Raw genomic sequence first — 19,141 nt, 5'->3', positions numbered from 1 at the left:
AGTATCACAGTTCTGTTTAGTTCGTTTAGAACAAGAGCTAGAGTAGCATTTAGTTATGTTTCAAGGCAGCGCTAGAGAAGAGTTTTGAGATGTTTCCAGCCAGAGCTAGAGTAGAGTTTAGTTATGTTTCCAGCCATAGCTAGAGTAGAGTTTAGTTATGTTTCCAGCCAGGGCTAGAGTAGAGTTTAGTTATGTTTCCAGCCAGGGCTAGAGTGGAGTTTAGATATGTTTCCAGCCAGGGCTAGAGTATAGTTTAGTTATGTTTCCAACAAGAGCTAGAGTAGAGTTTAGTTATGTTTCCAGCCAGGGCTAGAGTGGAGTTTAGTTATGTTTCCAGCCAGGGCTAGAGTAGAGTTTAGATATGTTTCCAGCCAGGGCTAGAGTAGAGTTTAGATATGTTTCCAGCCAGGGCTAGAGTATAGTTTAGTTATGTTTCCAACAAGAGCTAGAGTAGAGTTTAGTTATGTTTCCAGCCAGGGCTAGAGTGGAGTTTAGTTATGTTTCCAGCCAGGGCTAGAGTGGAGTTTAGATATGTTTCCAGCCAGAGCTAGAGTAGAGATTAGTTATGTTTCCAACAAGAGCTAGAGTAGAGTTTAGTTATGTTTCCAGCCAGGGCTAGAGTGGAGTTTAGTTATGTTTCCAGCCAGGGCTAGAGTATAGTTTAGTGATGTTTCCAGCCAGAGCTAGAGTAGAGTTTAGTTATGTTTCCAGCCAGAGCTAGAGTAGAGTTTAGATATGTTTCCAGCCAGAGCTAGAGTAGAGTTTAGATATGTTTCCAGCCTGAGCTAGAGTAGAGTTTAGTAATGTTTCCAGCCAGGGCTAGAGTAGAGATTAGTTATGTTTCAAGGCAGAGCTAGAGTAGAGTTTAGATATGTTTCAAGACAGAGCTAGAGAAGAGTTTAGTAATGTTTCCAGCCAGAGCTAGAGTAGAGCTTAATTATGTTTCCAGCCAAAGAATAGTTTTGATATGTTTCCAGCCAGAGCTAGAGTGGAGTTTAGATGTGTTTTATTTATGGAGTATCACAGTTCTGTTTAGTTTGTTTAGAACAAGAGCTAGAGTAGCATTTAGTTATGTTTCAAGGCAGCGCTAGAGAAGAGTTTTGAGATGTTTCCAGCCAGAGCTAGAGTAGAGTTTAGTTATGTTTCCAGCCAGGGCTAGAGTAGAGTTTAGTTATGTTTCCAGCCAGGGCTAGAGTGGAGTTTAGTTATGTTTCCAGCCATAGCTAGAGTAGAGTTTAGTTATGTTTCCAGCCAGAGCTTGAGTAGAGTTTAGTTATGTTTCCAGCCATAGCTAGAGTAGAGTTTAGTTATGTTTCCAGCCAGGGCTAGAGTAGAGTTTAGTTATGTTTCCAGCCAGGGCTAGAGTGGAGTTTAGTTATGTTTCCAGACAGAGCTAGAGAAAAGTTTAGTAATGTTTCCAGACAGAGCTAGAGATGAGATGAATTATGTTTCCAGCCAAATAATAATTTTGATATGTTTCCAGCCATAGCTAGAGTAGAGTTTAGTTATGGTTCCAGCCAGGGCTAGAGTAGAGTTTAGTTATGTTTCCAGCCAGGGCTAGAGTATAGTTTAGTTATGTTTCCAACAAGAGCTAGAGTAGAGTTTAGTTATGTTTCCAGCCAGTGCTAGAGTAGAGTTTAGTTATCTTTCCAACAAGAGCTAGAGTAGAGTTTAGTTATGTTTCCAGCCATAGCTAGAGTAGAGTTTAGATATGTTTCCAGCCAGAGCTAGAGTAGAGTTTAGTTATGTTTCCAGCCAGGGCTAGAGTGGAGTTTAGTTATGTTTCCAGCCAGGGCTAGAGTATAGTTTAGTTATGTTTCCAGCCAGGGCTAGAGAAGAGTTTAGATATGTTTCCAACAAGAGCTAGAGTAGAGTTTAGTTATGTTTCCAGCCATAGCTAGAGTAGAGTTTAGATATGTTTCCAGCCAGAGCTAGAGTATAGTTTAGTTATGTTTCCAGCCAGGGCTAGAGTGGAGTTTAGTTATGTTTCCAGCCAGGGCTAGAGTATAGTTTAGTTATGTTTCCAGCCAGGGCTAGAGAAGAGTTTATATATGTTTCCAACAAGAGCTAGAGTAGAGTTTAGTTATGTTTCCAGCCAGGGCTAGAGTATAGTTTAGTTATGTTTCCAGCCAGGGCTAGAGTAGAGTTTAGTTATGTTTCCAGCCAGGGCTAGAGTGGAGTTTAGATATGTTTCCAGCCAGGGCTAGAGTATAGTTTAGTTATGTTTCCAGCCAGGGCTAGAGTGGAGTTTAGTTATGTTTCCAGCCAGGGCTAGAGTGGAGTTTAGATATGTTTCCAGCCAGAGCTAGAGTAGAGATTAGTTATGTTTCCAACAAGAGCTAGAGTAGAGTTTAGTTATGTTTCCAGCCAGGGCTAGAGTGGAGTTTAGTTATGTTTCCAGCCAGGGCTAGAGTATAGTTTAGTGATGTTTCCAGCCAGAGCTAGAGTAGAGTTTAGTTATGTTTCCAGCCAGAGCTAGAGTAGAGTTTAGATATGTTTCCAGCCAGAGCTAGAGTAGAGTTTAGATATGTTTCCAGCCTGAGCTAGAGTAGAGTTTAGTAATGTTTCCAGCCAGGGCTAGAGTAGAGATTAGTTATGTTTCAAGGCAGAGCTAGAGTAGAGTTTAGATATGTTTCAAGACAGAGCTAGAGAAGAGTTTAGTAATGTTTCCAGCCAGAGCTAGAGTAGAGCTTAATTATGTTTCCAGCCAAAGAATAGTTTTGATATGTTTCCAGCCAGAGCTAGAGTGGAGTTTAGATGTGTTTTATTTATGGAGTATCACAGTTCTGTTTAGTTCGTTTAGAACAAGAGCTAGAGTAGCATTTAGTTATGTTTCAAGGCAGCGCTAGAGAAGAGTTTTGAGATGTTTCCAGCCAGAGCTAGAGTAGAGTTTAGTTATGTTTCCAGCCATAGCTAGAGTAGAGTTTAGTTATGTTTCCAGCCAGGGCTAGAGTAGAGTTTAGTTATGTTTCCAGCCAGGGCTAGAGTGGAGTTTAGATATGTTTCCAGCCAGGGCTAGAGTATAGTTTAGTTATGTTTCCAGCCAGGGCTAGAGTATAGTTTAGTTATGTTTCCAACAAGAGCTAGAGTAGAGTTTAGTTATGTTTCCAGCCAGGGCTAGAGTGGAGTTTAGTTATGTTTCCAGCCATAGCTAGAGTAGAGTTTAGTTATGTTTCCAGCCAGGGCTAGAGTAGAGTTTAGTTATGTTTCCAGCCAGGGCTAGAGTGGAGTTTAGATATGTTTCCAGCCAGGGCTAGAGTAGAGTTTAGATATGTTTCCAGCCAGGGCTAGAGTATAGTTTAGTTATGTTTCCAACAAGAGCTAGAGTAGAGTTTAGTTATGTTTCCAGCCAGGGCTAGAGTGGAGTTTAGTTATGTTTCCAGCCAGGGCTAGAGTGGAGTTTAGATATGTTTCCAGCCAGAGCTAGAGTAGAGATTAGTTATGTTTCCAACAAGAGCTAGAGTAGAGTTTAGTTATGTTTCCAGCCAGGGCTAGATTGGAGTTTAGTTATGTTTCCAGCCAGGGCTAGAGTATAGTTTAGTGATGTTTCCAGCCAGAACTAGAGTAGAGTTTAGTTATGTTTCCAGCCAGAGCTAGAGTAGAGTTTAGATATGTTTCCAGCCAGGGCTAGAGTAGAGTTTAGATATGTTTCCAGCCAGGGCTAGAGTAGAGTTTAGATATGTTTCCAGCCAGGGCTAGAGTATAGTTTAGTTATGTTTCCAACAAGAGCTAGAGTAGAGTTTAGTTATGTTTCCAGCCAGGGCTAGAGTGGAGTTTAGTTATGTTTCCAGCCAGGGCTAGAGTGGAGTTTAGATATGTTTCCAGCCAGAGCTAGAGTAGAGATTAGTTATGTTTCCAACAAGAGCTAGAGTAGAGTTTAGTTATGTTTCCAGCCAGGGCTAGAGTGGAGTTTAGTTATGTTTCCAGCCAGGGCTAGAGTATAGTTTAGTGATGTTTCCAGCCAGAACTAGAGTAGAGTTTAGTTATGTTTCCAGCCAGAGCTAGAGTAGAGTTTAGATATGTTTCCAGCCAGAGCTAGAGTAGAGTTTAGATATGTTTCCAGCCAGAGCTAGAGTAGAGTTTAGATATGTTTCAGCCCAGAGCTAGAGTAGAGTTTAGTTATGTTTCCAGCCAGGGCTAGAGTGGAGTTTTAGATATGTTTCAAGCCAGGGCTAGAGTATAGTTTAGTTATGTTTCCAACAAGAGCTAGAGTAGAGTTTAGTTATGTTTCCAGCCAGGGCTAGAGTGGAGTTTAGTTATGTTTCCAGCCAGGGCTAGAGTGGAGTTTAGTTATGTTTCCAGCCAGGGCTAGAGTATAGTTTAGTGATGTTTCCAGCCAGAACTAGAGTAGAGTTTAGTTATGTTTCCAGCCAGAGCTAGAGTAGAGTTTAGATATGTTTCCAGCCAGAGCTAGAGTAGAGTTTAGATATGTTTCAAGCCAGAGCTAGAGTAGAGTTTAGATATGTTTCCAGCCAGAGCTAGAGTAGAGTTTAGTTATGTTTCCAGCCAGGGCTAGAGTGGAGTTTAGATATGTTTCCAGCCAGGGCTAGAGTATAGTTTAGTTATGTTTCCAACAAGAGCTAGAGTAGAGTTTAGTTATGTTTCCAACAAGAGCTAAAGTAGAGTTTAGTTATGTTTCCAGCCAGGGCTAGAGTGGAGTTTAGTTATGTTTCCAGCCAGGGCTAGAGTATAGTTTAGTGATGTTTCCAGCCAGTGCTAGAGTAGAGTTTACTTATGTTTCCAGCCAGAGCTAGAGTAGAGTTTAGATATGTTTCCAGCCAGAGCTAGAGTAGAGTTTAGATATGTTTCCAGCCAGAGCTAGAGTAGAGTTTAGATATGTTTCCAGCCAGAGCTAGGGTAGAGTTTAGTAATGTTTCCAGCCAGGGCTAGAGTAGAGATTAGTTATGTTTCAAGGCAGAGCTAGAGTAGAGTTTAGATATGTTTCAAGACAGAGCTAGAGAAGAGTTTAGTAATGTTTCCAGCCAGAGCTAGAGTAGAGCTTAATTATGTTTCCAGCCAAAGAATAGTTTTGATATGTTTCCAGCCAGAGCTAGAGTGGAGTTTAGATGTGTTTTATTTATGGAGTATCACAGTTCTGTTTAGTTCGTTTAGAACAAGAGCTAGAGTAGCATTTAGTTATGTTTCAAGGCAGCGCTAGAGAAGAGTTTTGAGATGTTTCCAGCCAGAGCTAGAGTAGAGTTTAGTTATGTTTCCAGCCATAGCTAGAGTAGAGTTTAGTTATGTTTCCAGCCAGGGCTAGAGTAGAGTTTAGTTATGTTTCCAGCCAGGGCTAGAGTGGAGTTTAGATATGTTTCCAGCCAGGGCTAGAGTATAGTTTAGTTATGTTTCCAACAAGAGCTAGAGTAGAGTTTAGTTATGTTTCCAGCCAGGGCTAGAGTGGAGTTTAGTTATGTTTCCAGCCAGGGCTAGAGTAGAGTTTAGATATGTTTCCAGCCAGGGCTAGAGTAGAGTTTAGATATGTTTCCAGCCAGGGCTAGAGTATAGTTTAGTTATGTTTCCAACAAGAGCTAGAGTAGAGTTTAGTTATGTTTCCAGCCAGGGCTAGAGTGGAGTTTAGTTATGTTTCCAGCCAGGGCTAGAGTGGAGTTTAGATATGTTTCCAGCCAGAGCTAGAGTAGAGATTAGTTATGTTTCCAACAAGAGCTAGAGTAGAGTTTAGTTATGTTTCCAGCCAGGGCTAGAGTGGAGTTTAGTTATGTTTCCAGCCAGGGCTAGAGTATAGTTTAGTGATGTTTCCAGCCAGAGCTAGAGTAGAGTTTAGTTATGTTTCCAGCCAGAGCTAGAGTAGAGTTTAGATATGTTTCCAGCCAGAGCTAGAGTAGAGTTTAGATATGTTTCCAGCCTGAGCTAGAGTAGAGTTTAGTAATGTTTCCAGCCAGGGCTAGAGTAGAGATTAGTTATGTTTCAAGGCAGAGCTAGAGTAGAGTTTAGATATGTTTCAAGACAGAGCTAGAGAAGAGTTTAGTAATGTTTCCAGCCAGAGCTAGAGTAGAGCTTAATTATGTTTCCAGCCAAAGAATAGTTTTGATATGTTTCCAGCCAGAGCTAGAGTGGAGTTTAGATGTGTTTTATTTATGGAGTATCACAGTTCTGTTTAGTTTGTTTAGAACAAGAGCTAGAGTAGCATTTAGTTATGTTTCAAGGCAGCGCTAGAGAAGAGTTTTGAGATGTTTCCAGCCAGAGCTAGAGTAGAGTTTAGTTATGTTTCCAGCCAGGGCTAGAGTAGAGTTTAGTTATGTTTCCAGCCAGGGCTAGAGTGGAGTTTAGTTATGTTTCCAGCCATAGCTAGAGTAGAGTTTAGTTATGTTTCCAGCCAGAGCTTGAGTAGAGTTTAGTTATGTTTCCAGCCATAGCTAGAGTAGAGTTTAGTTATGTTTCCAGCCAGGGCTAGAGTAGAGTTTAGTTATGTTTCCAGCCAGGGCTAGAGTGGAGTTTAGTTATGTTTCCAGACAGAGCTAGAGAAAAGTTTAGTAATGTTTCCAGACAGAGCTAGAGATGAGATGAATTATGTTTCCAGCCAAATAATAATTTTGATATGTTTCCAGCCATAGCTAGAGTAGAGTTTAGTTATGGTTCCAGCCAGGGCTAGAGTAGAGTTTAGTTATGTTTCCAGCCAGGGCTAGAGTATAGTTTAGTTATGTTTCCAACAAGAGCTAGAGTAGAGTTTAGTTATGTTTCCAGCCAGTGCTAGAGTAGAGTTTAGTTATCTTTCCAACAAGAGCTAGAGTAGAGTTTAGTTATGTTTCCAGCCATAGCTAGAGTAGAGTTTAGATATGTTTCCAGCCAGAGCTAGAGTATAGTTTAGTTATGTTTCCAACAAGAGCTAGAGTAGAGTTTAGTTATGTTTCCAACAAGAGCTAAAGTAGAGTTTAGTTATGTTTCCAGCCAGGGCTAGAGTGGAGTTTAGTTATGTTTCCAGCCAGGGCTAGAGTATAGTTTAGTGATGTTTCCAGCCAGTGCTAGAGTAGAGTTTACTTATGTTTCCAGCCAGAGCTAGAGTAGAGTTTAGATATGTTTCCAGCCAGAGCTAGAGTAGAGTTTAGATATGTTTCCAGCCAGAGCTAGAGTAGAGTTTAGATATGTTTCCAGCCAGAGCTAGGGTAGAGTTTAGTAATGTTTCCAGCCAGGGCTAGAGTAGAGATTAGTTATGTTTCAAGGCAGAGCTAGAGTAGAGTTTAGATATGTTTCAAGACAGAGCTAGAGAAGAGTTTAGTAATGTTTCCAGCCAGAGCTAGAGTAGAGCTTAATTATGTTTCCAGCCAAAGAATAGTTTTGATATGTTTCCAGCCAGAGCTAGAGTGGAGTTTAGATGTGTTTTATTTATGGAGTATCACAGTTCTGTTTAGTTCGTTTAGAACAAGAGCTAGAGTAGCATTTAGTTATGTTTCAAGGCAGCGCTAGAGAAGAGTTTTGAGATGTTTCCAGCCAGAGCTAGAGTAGAGTTTAGTTATGTTTCCAGCCATAGCTAGAGTAGAGTTTAGTTATGTTTCCAGCCAGGGCTAGAGTAGAGTTTAGTTATGTTTCCAGCCAGGGCTAGAGTGGAGTTTAGATATGTTTCCAGCCAGGGCTAGAGTATAGTTTAGTTATGTTTCCAACAAGAGCTAGAGTAGAGTTTAGTTATGTTTCCAGCCAGGGCTAGAGTGGAGTTTAGTTATGTTTCCAGCCAGGGCTAGAGTAGAGTTTAGATATGTTTCCAGCCAGGGCTAGAGTAGAGTTTAGATATGTTTCCAGCCAGGGCTAGAGTATAGTTTAGTTATGTTTCCAACAAGAGCTAGAGTAGAGTTTAGTTATGTTTCCAGCCAGGGCTAGAGTGGAGTTTAGTTATGTTTCCAGCCAGGGCTAGAGTGGAGTTTAGATATGTTTCCAGCCAGAGCTAGAGTAGAGATTAGTTATGTTTCCAACAAGAGCTAGAGTAGAGTTTAGTTATGTTTCCAGCCAGGGCTAGAGTGGAGTTTAGTTATGTTTCCAGCCAGGGCTAGAGTATAGTTTAGTGATGTTTCCAGCCAGAGCTAGAGTAGAGTTTAGTTATGTTTCCAGCCAGAGCTAGAGTAGAGTTTAGATATGTTTCCAGCCAGAGCTAGAGTAGAGTTTAGATATGTTTCCAGCCTGAGCTAGAGTAGAGTTTAGTAATGTTTCCAGCCAGGGCTAGAGTAGAGATTAGTTATGTTTCAAGGCAGAGCTAGAGTAGAGTTTAGATATGTTTCAAGACAGAGCTAGAGAAGAGTTTAGTAATGTTTCCAGCCAGAGCTAGAGTAGAGCTTAATTATGTTTCCAGCCAAAGAATAGTTTTGATATGTTTCCAGCCAGAGCTAGAGTGGAGTTTAGATGTGTTTTATTTATGGAGTATCACAGTTCTGTTTAGTTTGTTTAGAACAAGAGCTAGAGTAGCATTTAGTTATGTTTCAAGGCAGCGCTAGAGAAGAGTTTTGAGATGTTTCCAGCCAGAGCTAGAGTAGAGTTTAGTTATGTTTCCAGCCAGGGCTAGAGTAGAGTTTAGTTATGTTTCCAGCCAGGGCTAGAGTGGAGTTTAGTTATGTTTCCAGCCATAGCTAGAGTAGAGTTTAGTTATGTTTCCAGCCAGAGCTTGAGTAGAGTTTAGTTATGTTTCCAGCCATAGCTAGAGTAGAGTTTAGTTATGTTTCCAGCCAGGGCTAGAGTAGAGTTTAGTTATGTTTCCAGCCAGGGCTAGAGTGGAGTTTAGTTATGTTTCCAGACAGAGCTAGAGAAAAGTTTAGTAATGTTTCCAGACAGAGCTAGAGATGAGATGAATTATGTTTCCAGCCAAATAATAATTTTGATATGTTTCCAGCCATAGCTAGAGTAGAGTTTAGTTATGGTTCCAGCCAGGGCTAGAGTAGAGTTTAGTTATGTTTCCAGCCAGGGCTAGAGTATAGTTTAGTTATGTTTCCAACAAGAGCTAGAGTAGAGTTTAGTTATGTTTCCAGCCAGTGCTAGAGTAGAGTTTAGTTATCTTTCCAACAAGAGCTAGAGTAGAGTTTAGTTATGTTTCCAGCCATAGCTAGAGTAGAGTTTAGATATGTTTCCAGCCAGAGCTAGAGTAGAGTTTAGTTATGTTTCCAGCCAGGGCTAGAGTGGAGTTTAGTTATGTTTCCAGCCAGGGCTAGAGTATAGTTTAGTTATGTTTCCAGCCAGGGCTAGAGAAGAGTTTAGATATGTTTCCAACAAGAGCTAGAGTAGAGTTTAGTTATGTTTCCAGCCATAGCTAGAGTAGAGTTTAGATATGTTTCCAGCCAGAGCTAGAGTATAGTTTAGTTATGTTTCCAGCCAGGGCTAGAGTGGAGTTTAGTTATGTTTCCAGCCAGGGCTAGAGTATAGTTTAGTTATGTTTCCAGCCAGGGCTAGAGAAGAGTTTATATATGTTTCCAACAAGAGCTAGAGTAGAGTTTAGTTATGTTTCCAGCCAGGGCTAGAGTATAGTTTAGTTATGTTTCCAGCCAGGGCTAGAGTAGAGTTTAGTTATGTTTCCAGCCAGGGCTAGAGTGGAGTTTAGATATGTTTCCAGCCAGGGCTAGAGTATAGTTTAGTTATGTTTCCAGCCAGGGCTAGAGTGGAGTTTAGTTATGTTTCCAGCCAGGGCTAGAGTGGAGTTTAGATATGTTTCCAGCCAGAGCTAGAGTAGAGATTAGTTATGTTTCCAACAAGAGCTAGAGTAGAGTTTAGTTATGTTTCCAGCCAGGGCTAGAGTGGAGTTTAGTTATGTTTCCAGCCAGGGCTAGAGTATAGTTTAGTGATGTTTCCAGCCAGAGCTAGAGTAGAGTTTAGTTATGTTTCCAGCCAGAGCTAGAGTAGAGTTTAGATATGTTTCCAGCCAGAGCTAGAGTAGAGTTTAGATATGTTTCCAGCCTGAGCTAGAGTAGAGTTTAGTAATGTTTCCAGCCAGGGCTAGAGTAGAGATTAGTTATGTTTCAAGGCAGAGCTAGAGTAGAGTTTAGATATGTTTCAAGACAGAGCTAGAGAAGAGTTTAGTAATGTTTCCAGCCAGAGCTAGAGTAGAGCTTAATTATGTTTCCAGCCAAAGAATAGTTTTGATATGTTTCCAGCCAGAGCTAGAGTGGAGTTTAGATGTGTTTTATTTATGGAGTATCACAGTTCTGTTTAGTTTGTTTAGAACAAGAGCTAGAGTAGCATTTAGTTATGTTTCAAGGCAGCGCTAGAGAAGAGTTTTGAGATGTTTCCAGCCAGAGCTAGAGTGGAGTTAAGTTATGTTTCCAGCCAGAGCTAGAGTGGAGATTAGTTATGTTTCCAGCCAGAGCAAGAGTGGAGTTTAGTTATGTTTTATGTTAAGTTAATTTAGAGACATAGCTAGAGTGAAGTTTAGTTATGGAATAGCACAGTTCTGTTTAGTTCGTTTAGAACCAGAGCTATAGTGTTTAGTTGTGGAGTATCACAGTTCAGTTTAGTTCGTTTAGAACCAGAGCTAGAGTAGTTTAGTTTTGGAGTATCACAGTTCTGTTTAGTTCGTTTAGAACCAGAGCTATGGGCGAGTGGCAGCCGGAAAGCCTCCTGCTTGGTCTCAATGTTTGGACTCCACAGGGAGGGGCGGAGAGCAGGGGGGTGATCTCTCTCTCTCCCCGCTTCCACCGGATGGGCCAGAGAAGGGGAGCAGGGCTGGGTCTGGCTGGGTCGGGTATACACTGGATATCATACTCTCTCTCTCTGAGCCTCTCTTCATTATCTGTCTCTGTGTGTTTTTCTTTCTTTCTAACTATTTTCCCTTATATACAATATGTCTCTCCTCTCTCTAAACCTCTCTTTATCAATCCCTCTCTAGTTTCCTCTTTCTTTTGCTTTAACTATCAGTCTCTTTGTGTTATGGGACTCTCAGACAGTCTCTCTGTGTTATAGGACTCTCAGACAGTCCCTTTGTGTTATGGGACTTCCAGACAGTCTCTTTGTGTTATGGGACTCTCAGACAGTCTCTCTGTGTTATAGGACTCTCAGACAGTCCCTTTGTGTTATGGGACTTCCAGACAGTCTCTTTGTGTTATGGGACTCTCAGACAGTCCCTTTGTGTTATGGGACTTCCAGACAGTCTCTTTGTGTTATGGGACACTCAGACAGTATCTCTGTGTTATGGGACTTCCAGACAGTCTCTTTGTGTTATGGGACTCTCAGACAGTCCCTTTGTGTTATGGGACTTCCAGACAGTCTCTTTGTGTTATGGGACACTCAGACAGTCTCTCTGTGTTATGGGACTCTTAGACAGTCTCTTTGTGTTATGGGACTCTCAGACAGTCTCTGTGTTATGGGACTCTCAGACAGTCTCTCTGTGTTATGGGACTCTCAGACAGTCTCTTTGTGTTATGGGACTCTCAGACAGTCTCTTTGTGTTATGGGACTCTCAGACAGTCTCCTTGTGGGATATCTCCACCCCCCTCACTCTGTCCTGCCCCTCCTGCAGGGTTGGGGCACATGGCCGATCACTTTGTTGATTAACTAGACGCAAGCTGCTGTCCTCCAGCGTCTCAGAGAGTACTTATAGTGTGTGTGTGTGTGTGTGTGTGTGTGTGTGCTGTGTGTGTGTGTGTGTGTGTGTGTGTGCGTGTGTGTGTGTGGAGAGAGCAAGAAGAAGATGGAGGAGAGCAGACACATCCCTGAGAGAAACTCTACCTGTCCTGGGGGATGTTGTTTTAGCTTGTCTGCTCTCTCTCTCTCTCTCTCTCTCTCTCTCTCTCCCCCACTTCCCCCCTTCACATACTACTTTATCTCCTCTCTTTCTCGCTCTCTGTCACTGTCTTGGTCTTTCCCTATCTTCCCGCATTCTTTCTCTGGCTAGCATGTATCTCTCCGTCTCTCTGTTCTGTTCATCCTCTGTTCAATCAACTCTCTTTTGTTTAACTCGTTATTTATCACCCCTCATTATTTTGCTCTGATTTGGAGCTCCTGTTTCTATTTCCATTGAGACAGGAAGTTTCCCTCTCCCAACCCATTGCATCACTTCCTGTTCCTGTTCCTTATCAGGCGGTGGCAGACAGGCTGTTTGTGCTGGACCGCTTCCTCCCAAAGAGGTGGGAGCCACGGAACTGAGCTGGGGACTAGTGGGGATGTATGGAGCTGGAGCTAGGGCTGGAGCTGGGGATAGAGCTGGAGCTGGAGTTAGGGTTAGAGCTGGAGCTAAGGCTGGAATTAGGGATAGAGCTGGACCTGGAGTTAGGACGAGAGCTGGAGCTAGGGCTGGAGCTTGGGATAGAGCTGGAGCTGGAGTTAGGGTTAGAGCTGGAGCTAAGGCTGGAATTAGGGATAGAGCTGGAGCTGGAGTTAGGACGAGAGCTGGAGCTAGGGATGGAATTAGGGTTAGAGCTGGAGCTAAGGATGGAATTAGGATTAGAGCTGGAGCTAGGGCTGGAGTTAGGGTTAGAGCTGGAGCTAGGGCTGGAGTTAGGGTTAGAGCTGGAGCTAGGGCTGGAATTAGGGTTAGAGCTGGAGCTAGGGATGGAATTAGGATTAGAGCTGGAGCTAGGGATGGAATTAGGATTAGAGCTGGAGCTAGGGATGGAATTACGATTAGAGCTGGAGCAAGGGCTAGAGTTAGGGTTAGAGCTGGAGCTGGGGATGGAGCTTATGTTAGAGCTGGAGCTAGGGATGGAATTAGGATTAGAGCTGGGGATGAAGCTTGTGTTAGAGCTGGAGCAAGGGCTGGGGTTAGGGTTAGAGCTGGAGCTAGGGCTGGAATTAGGGAAAGAGCTGGAGCTAGGGCTGGAGTTAGGGATAGAGCTGGAGCTAGGGCTGGAATTAGGGATAGAGCTGGAGCTAGGGCTGGAGTTAGGGATAGAGCTGGAGCTAGGGCTGAAGTTAGGCAAATAGCTGGAGCTAGGACTGGAGTTGGGGTTATAGGTGGAGCTAGGGCTGGAGTTGGGGTTAGAGCTGGAGCTAGGGTTGGAGTTAGGGTTAGAGCTGGAGCTAGGGCTGGAGTTAGGGTTAGAGCTGAAGCTAGGGCTGAAGTTAGGCAAATAGCCTGAGCTAGGGCTGGAGTTGGGGTTATAGGTGGAGCTAGGGCTGGAGTTGGGGTTATAGGTGGAGCTAGGGCTGGAGTTGGGGTTATAGGTGGAGCTAGGGCTGGAGCTGGGGTTAGAGCTGGAGCTAAGGCTGGAGTTGGGGTTATAGGTGGAGTTAGGGCTGGAGTTAGGCAAATAGCTGGAGCTAGGGCTATAAGTGGCTAGGGCTGGAGTTGGGGTTATAGGTGGAGCTAGGGCTGGAGCTGGGGTTAGAGCTGGAGCTAAGGCTGTAGTTGGGGTTATAGGTGGAGTTAGGGCTGGAGTTAGGCAAATAGCTGGAGCTAGGGCTGGAGTTGGGGTTATAAGTGGAGCTAGGGCTGGAGCTGGGGTTAGAGCTGGAGCTGGGGATGGTGCTGGGGTTGGAGCTGGAGCTAGGGTTAGAGCTGGGGTTAGAGCTGGAGCTAATGCTGGAGCTGGAGCTAGGGCTGGAGCTAGGGCTGGAGTTAGGGTTAGAGCTGGAGCTAGGGCTGGAGTTAAGGTTAGAGCTGGAGCTAGCGATGGAGCTGGGGTTAGAGTTGGAGCTAGGGCTGGAGTTAGGGTTAGAGCTGAAGCTAGGGCTGGAGTTAGGGTTAGAGCTGGAGCTAGGGCTGGAGTTAAGGTTAGAGCTGGAGCTAGGGATGGAGCTGGGGTTAGAGTTGGAGCTAGGGCTGGAGTTAGGGTTAGAGCTGGAGCTAGGGCTGTAGTTAGGGTTAGAGCTGGAGCTAGGGATGGAGCTGGGGTTAGAGCTGGAGCTAGGGCTGGAGTTGGGGTTAGAGCTGGAGCTAGGGCTGGACTAGGGTTAGATTCAATAAGTGACATACGAATCCGATGTGCACTGGCACAGGCAACCCCTTTAAGATAAATGGTAAGACTTGTGTAATTGATACTTTAAATGACAAAAAAAACTATAAAAGAAGACCACTCAGACATTAATATAGGGCTTAGGTTAAGAACCAGAGATTCTAAACTAAGAATAGAGGCCAAGTGCCAAGGTCAAAGCGGTGGTCTAGGAGGAAAGGTTCATTATGAGGATCTAGGGGTTAAAATAGATATAGGGAGTCAGGGGTTCGGATTAGATATGGGGGTCTAGGGATATAAGGTTAGGGTTAGGAATTATGGTAAGAATTTAGGAGCTATGGGTTAAGGTCAGAATTCAGGTTGGGATTACAGTAAGGGTCAGGATTAGAGTACAGGTCAGGGTTAAATTAAGATCAGGTATGAGGGTCTAGAAGTTTAGGGTTAGGCATGAGGGTCTCAGGGTTAGGGTGAGGGATTAGGGTAACTAGGGGTTAAGGTTAGAATTCAGGTTAGGGTGAGGGTTAGGGTCAGTATAAGAGTACAGGTCGGGGTTAACCTAAGATTAGGTATGGGGGTCTAGAGTTTAGGGTTAGGCATGAGGATCCCAGGGTTAGGGTGAGGGATTAGGGTCTACAAGATGAACCACCCAATGAATACAAAAATAAAAAGTACATATTTAAAACAATCATGAGTGCCATCAAACAAAGAAAACTCAAAATAAGTGCTATAAAAGTATCCAAAAAATAGGGTGAAGCCACCCCACACTAAAAGATCAAGGATATGATAAAAATAAGTGCCATCGTATTTATGGTCAGTGAGTAGATCCATAAATAAATAATTAATTAAATAAAAGTGTTATCCGACAATGGCAAATCCACCAAGGACGAATCAACATAAATAAATAAATAATACCATAAACAAACATTTATAATGAGCGGCTCTCCACAGACACTTTAGCTATATGGTATAGATGTTGTTTCAGTCTGACCTGTAGTGCATTCTTTGTTTCTCCTATATAAATATTTTGGCACCATTTGCACTTAATTCCATAGATCAAGTTTACAGTGGACAATTCGATCCTCTGTCTTACGATGAACCCCAGCCCCGAGAAGGCATTAACAATATACTTTGGCCTCCCCAAATATTTATCCAATTTATTAGGTGCATTTTTCGTCTGGAAGGCAGTGGACTAAACTGTCCCCGAGGTTTTTGTTTCTTCTATACGCTGAGATTACTCTACAATCTACCAGTCCTTCCACCGCTTGTTGAGCTTCCCTGAAATTAGACCTCAAGTTCCTACTAAATCCACCCAAACTCCCATAGTATGTTGTAACAAATGGTATCAGATTTTGTTTCCGCTGTTTTATTGTATCCCCATTCCCTGCCAAATAATTCACCTACCTCTGCCTTTATCCCCCTAAGGAAACGTTTGGAATATCCCGTGGCCCCAAGGCTCTAAAAAGAATGGTTATTGCCTCCTCTACATGCTCACCTGATGTACAGATTCTATTGAACCGAATCAGCTGAGATTTAATAATACCTATGTTTTGGATGGTAACTTGCCTTATGTAGCAAGGCGTGCCTATCAGTCTCCTTAAAGAAGACTTTAGTGGCCAATGATTTAGTTAACCCATCAGAAGGTACAAATAAGACCTGAGTGTCCAAAAACTCTAGTTTTTCCCTTTGTATATTGTGGGAAGTTGTAATGGCAGAATGATGTGTATTGAGGGTTTCCAAGAAACACTCAAAGTCCTGCATAGAACTCACCCAAATTCCAAAGATATCATCCAAATACCTGAGATATAGAAAAGGAAGGATCTGGCATTTAAGAAAAGCTGTCTCTTCCCAAAAACACATGTATAAATTGGCAAAGGCAGAAAGAAATTTCTTACCCATAGCAGTCCCATGGATCTGAAGATAAAACTCATCATTAAAATTAAAATCGTTCCTTAAGAGACTCAACTCCAACAGATCTAAGATTTCCTTGTCCGGGCGCTGAGGGTCAGGAAACCTGTCAAATGCCTGTTTTATCGCCCGCAGTCCCAAAGAGGTTTCAGTGTTTGTATATAATGAGTTAATATCTATTGAAAATAAGAACGCCCCTAGTGGTAGTTCGAGGCCTTTATCTTTATCGACAAAATCATATGTATCCTTAACATAAGAAGCGTGCTCCTTCCCAGAATCCTTAGCGTGCTTCTGGGATAACGGATGAATAAAATAATCAATATATTCAGCAATTCGATACGATTCCGATCCACAGTCACTAACAATTGGGCGGGCACTAGGGATCTGAAAGGGCACAGACCACTCTTCCAAAGGTTTATGCATTTTTGGAAGAAGATAGAATTGTCGCGGTCTTGGTACCTCGGGGCCCAACAGATAAGTATATTGCTTGGAAGTAATACACTTCTTTTCAAGTAATTCCACCAATATCCTCTTAATCATTTCTTGAGTTTCAGATGGAATAGAGTGGTCTAATGGGACATCATTTTTCACGTTATTCAATTGCCTGTTAGCCTCCAACAAATACTGTACTCTGTCCATGATTACAATCTGTGATCCTTTATCCGCAGGTTTAATGACTATACTCTGATTGGACCTCAACGATTTAATAGTATCTAGCTGGAGCTAGGGATGGAGCTGGGGTTAGAGCTGGTGCTAGGGCTAGACTAGGGTTAGAGCTGGAGCTAGGGATGGAGTTAGTGTTAGAGCTGGAGTTAGGGTTAGAGCTGGAGTTAGGGTTAGAGCTGGAGCTAGGGATGGAGTTAGTGTTAGAGCTGGAGCTAGGGATGGAGCTGGGGTTAGAGCTGGTGCTAGGGCTCGACTAGGGTTACAGCTGGAGCTAGGGATGGAGCTGGGGTTAGAGCTGGTGCTAGGGCTCGACTAGGGTTAGAGTTGGAGCTACGGTTGGAGTTAGTGTTAGTGCTGGAGCTAGGGATGGAGCTGGGGTTAGAGCTGGTGCTAGGGCTCGACTAGGGTTAGAGTTGGAGCTACGGTTGGAGTTAGTGTTAGAGCTGGAGCTAGGGATGGAGCTGGGGTTAGAGCTGGTGCTAGGGCTGGAGCTGGAGTTAGAGCTGGTGCTAGGGCTCGACTAGGGTTAGAGTTGGAGCTACGGTTGGAGTTAGTGTTAGAGCTGGAGCTAGGGATGGAGCTGGGGTTAGAGCTGGTGCTAGGGCTAGACTAGGGTTAGAGTTGGAGCTACGGTTGGAGTTAGTGTTAGAGCTGGAGCTAGGGATGGAGCTGGGGTTAGAGCTGGGGTTAGGGTTAGAGCTGGAGTTAAGGTAAGAGCTGGAGTTAAGGTTAGAGCTGGAGTTAGGGTTAGGGTTAGGGCTGGAGTTAGGGTTAGAGCTGGAGCTAGGGCTGGAGTTAGGGTTAGAGCTGGAGCTAGGGCTGGATTAGGGTTAGAGCTGGTGCTAGGGCTGGACTAGGGTTAGAGCTGGAGCTAAGGCTGGAGTTAGTGTTAGAGCTGGAGCTAGGGATGGAGCTGGGGTTAGAGCTGGAGTTAGGGTTAGAGCTGGAGTTAGGGTTAGAGCTGGAGTTAGGGTTAGAGCTGGAGTTAGGGTTAGGGCTGGAGTTAGGGTTAGAGCTGGTGCTAGGGCTGGACTAGGGTTAGAGCTGGAGCTAAGGCTGGAGTTAGTGTTAGAGCTGGAGCTAGGGATGGAGCTGGGGTTAGAGCTGGAGTTAGGGTTAGAGCTGGAGTTAGGGTTAGAGCTGGAGTTAGGGTTAGAGCTGGAGTTAGGGTTAGGGCTGGAGTTAGGGTTAGAGCTGGAGCTAGGGCTGGAGTTAGGGTTAGAGCTGGAGCTAGGGCTGGACTAGGGTCAGAGCTGGTGCTAGGGCTGTACTAGGGTTAGAGCTGGAGCTACGGTTGGAGTTAGTGTTAGAGCTGGAGCTAGGGATGGAGCTGGGGTTAGAGCTGGTGCTAGGGCTGGAGCTGGAGTTAGAGCTGGTGCTAGGGCTCGACTAGGGTTAGAGTTGGAGCTACGGTTGGAGTTAGTGTTAGAGCTGGAGCTAGGGATGGAGCTGGGGTTAGAGCTGGTGCTAGGGCTAGACTAGGGTTAGAGTTGGAGCTACGGTTGGAGTTAGTGTTAGAGCTGGAGCTAGGGATGGAGCTGGGGTTAGAGCTGGGGTTAGGGTTAGAGCTGGAGTTAAGGTTAGAGCTGGAGTTAGGGTTAGAGCTGGAGTTAGGGTTAGGGTTAGGGCTGGAGTTAGGGTTAGAGCTGGAGCAAGGGCTGGAGTTAGGGTTAGAGCTGGAGCTAGGGCTGGATTAGGGTTAGAGCTGGTGCTAGGGCTGGACTAGGGTTAGAGCTGGAGCTAAGGCTGGAGTTAGTGTTAGAGCTGGAGCTAGGGATGGAGCTGGGGTTAGAGCTGGAGTTAGGGTTAGAGCTGGAGTTAGGGTTAGAGCTGGAGTTAGGGTTAGAGCTGGAGTTAGGGTTAGGGCTGGAGTTAGGGTTAGAGCTGGAGCTAGGGCTGGAGTTAGGGTTAGAGCTGGAGCTAGGGCTGGACTAGGGTCAGAGCTGGTGCTAGGGCTGTACTAGGGTTAGAGCTGGAGCTAAGGCTGGAGTTAAGGTTAGAGCTGGAGCTAGGGATGGAGCTGGGGTTAGAGCTGGAGCTAGGGCCGGAGTTAGGGTTAGAGCTGGAGCTAGGGCTGGAGTTAGGGTTAGAGCTGGTGCTAGGGCTGGACTAGGGTTAGAGCTGGAGCTAAGGCTGGAGTAAAGGTTAGAGCTGGAGCTAGGGATGGAGCTGGGGTTAGAGCTGGAGCTAAGGCTGGAGTTAAGGTTAGAGCTGGAGCTAGGGATGGAGCTGGGGTTAGAGCTGGAGCTAGGGCTGGAGTTAGAGTTAGAGCTGGTGCTAGGGCTGGACTAGGGTTAGAGCTGGAGCTAAGGCTGGAGTTAAGTTTAGAGCTGGAGCTAGGGATGGAGCTGGGGTTAGAGCTGGAGCTAAGGCTGGAGTTAGGGTTAGAGCTGGAGCTAGGGCTGGACTAGGGTTAGAGTTGGAGCTAGGGCTGGAGTTAGGGTTAGAGCTGGAGCTGGAGCTAGGGCTAGAGCTGGGGTTAGAGTTGGAGCTAGGGATGGAGCTGGGGTTAGAGTTGGAGCTAGGGCTGGAGCTGGGGTTAAAGCTGGATCTAGGGTTGGGGTTAGAGCTGGGGATGGGGTTAGGGCTGGAACTAGGCCTGGAGCTAAACCTGGAGCTGGGGTTAGAGCTGGGCCTGGAGCTTGGGATGGAGCTAGGACTGGAGCTGGGGGAGGGGTTGGGGTTGGGAGGGGTATTATTATTTTATAATGTTTGGTGTGGATTTCCCCCACTATTCCACCGGCTAGCAGAGTGAC

The 19,141-nt window shown here is 44.4% G+C and overlaps 2 protein-coding genes across 3 annotated transcripts in view; both read right to left on the bottom strand.

Annotated features, from left to right (window-relative positions):
* LOC110523019 (1-phosphatidylinositol 4,5-bisphosphate phosphodiesterase gamma-1) overlaps window positions 1-19,141 on the bottom strand; it is a 96,426-nt gene that overhangs the window by 56,794 nt on the left and 20,491 nt on the right. The window lies entirely within an intron of this gene.
* LOC149983603 (uncharacterized) lies at window positions 11,964-13,931 on the bottom strand. The gene has a single exon (XM_090236151.1). It carries the CDS (start codon window positions 13,833-13,835, stop codon window positions 12,078-12,080), a length of 1,758 nt encoding a protein of 585 aa, XP_090092277.1. The 5' UTR covers window positions 13,836-13,931; the 3' UTR covers window positions 11,964-12,077.

Source organism: Oncorhynchus mykiss, chromosome 5 (assembly GCF_057628025.1).
Source record: "Oncorhynchus mykiss isolate SJ-2025 chromosome 5, ASM5762802v1, whole genome shotgun sequence".
Taxonomy (NCBI): Eukaryota; Metazoa; Chordata; class Actinopteri; order Salmoniformes; family Salmonidae; genus Oncorhynchus; species Oncorhynchus mykiss.
The sequence above is the reverse complement of the archived record's forward strand: the minus strand, read 5'-3'. Positions and strand labels throughout refer to the sequence as shown.

Excerpts from the sequence above, each read along its gene's own strand:
- LOC149983603 (XM_090236151.1), bottom strand. The coding sequence starts at position 13,835 with ATGTCACTTATTGAATCTAACCCTAGTCCAGCCCTAGCTCCAGCTCTA.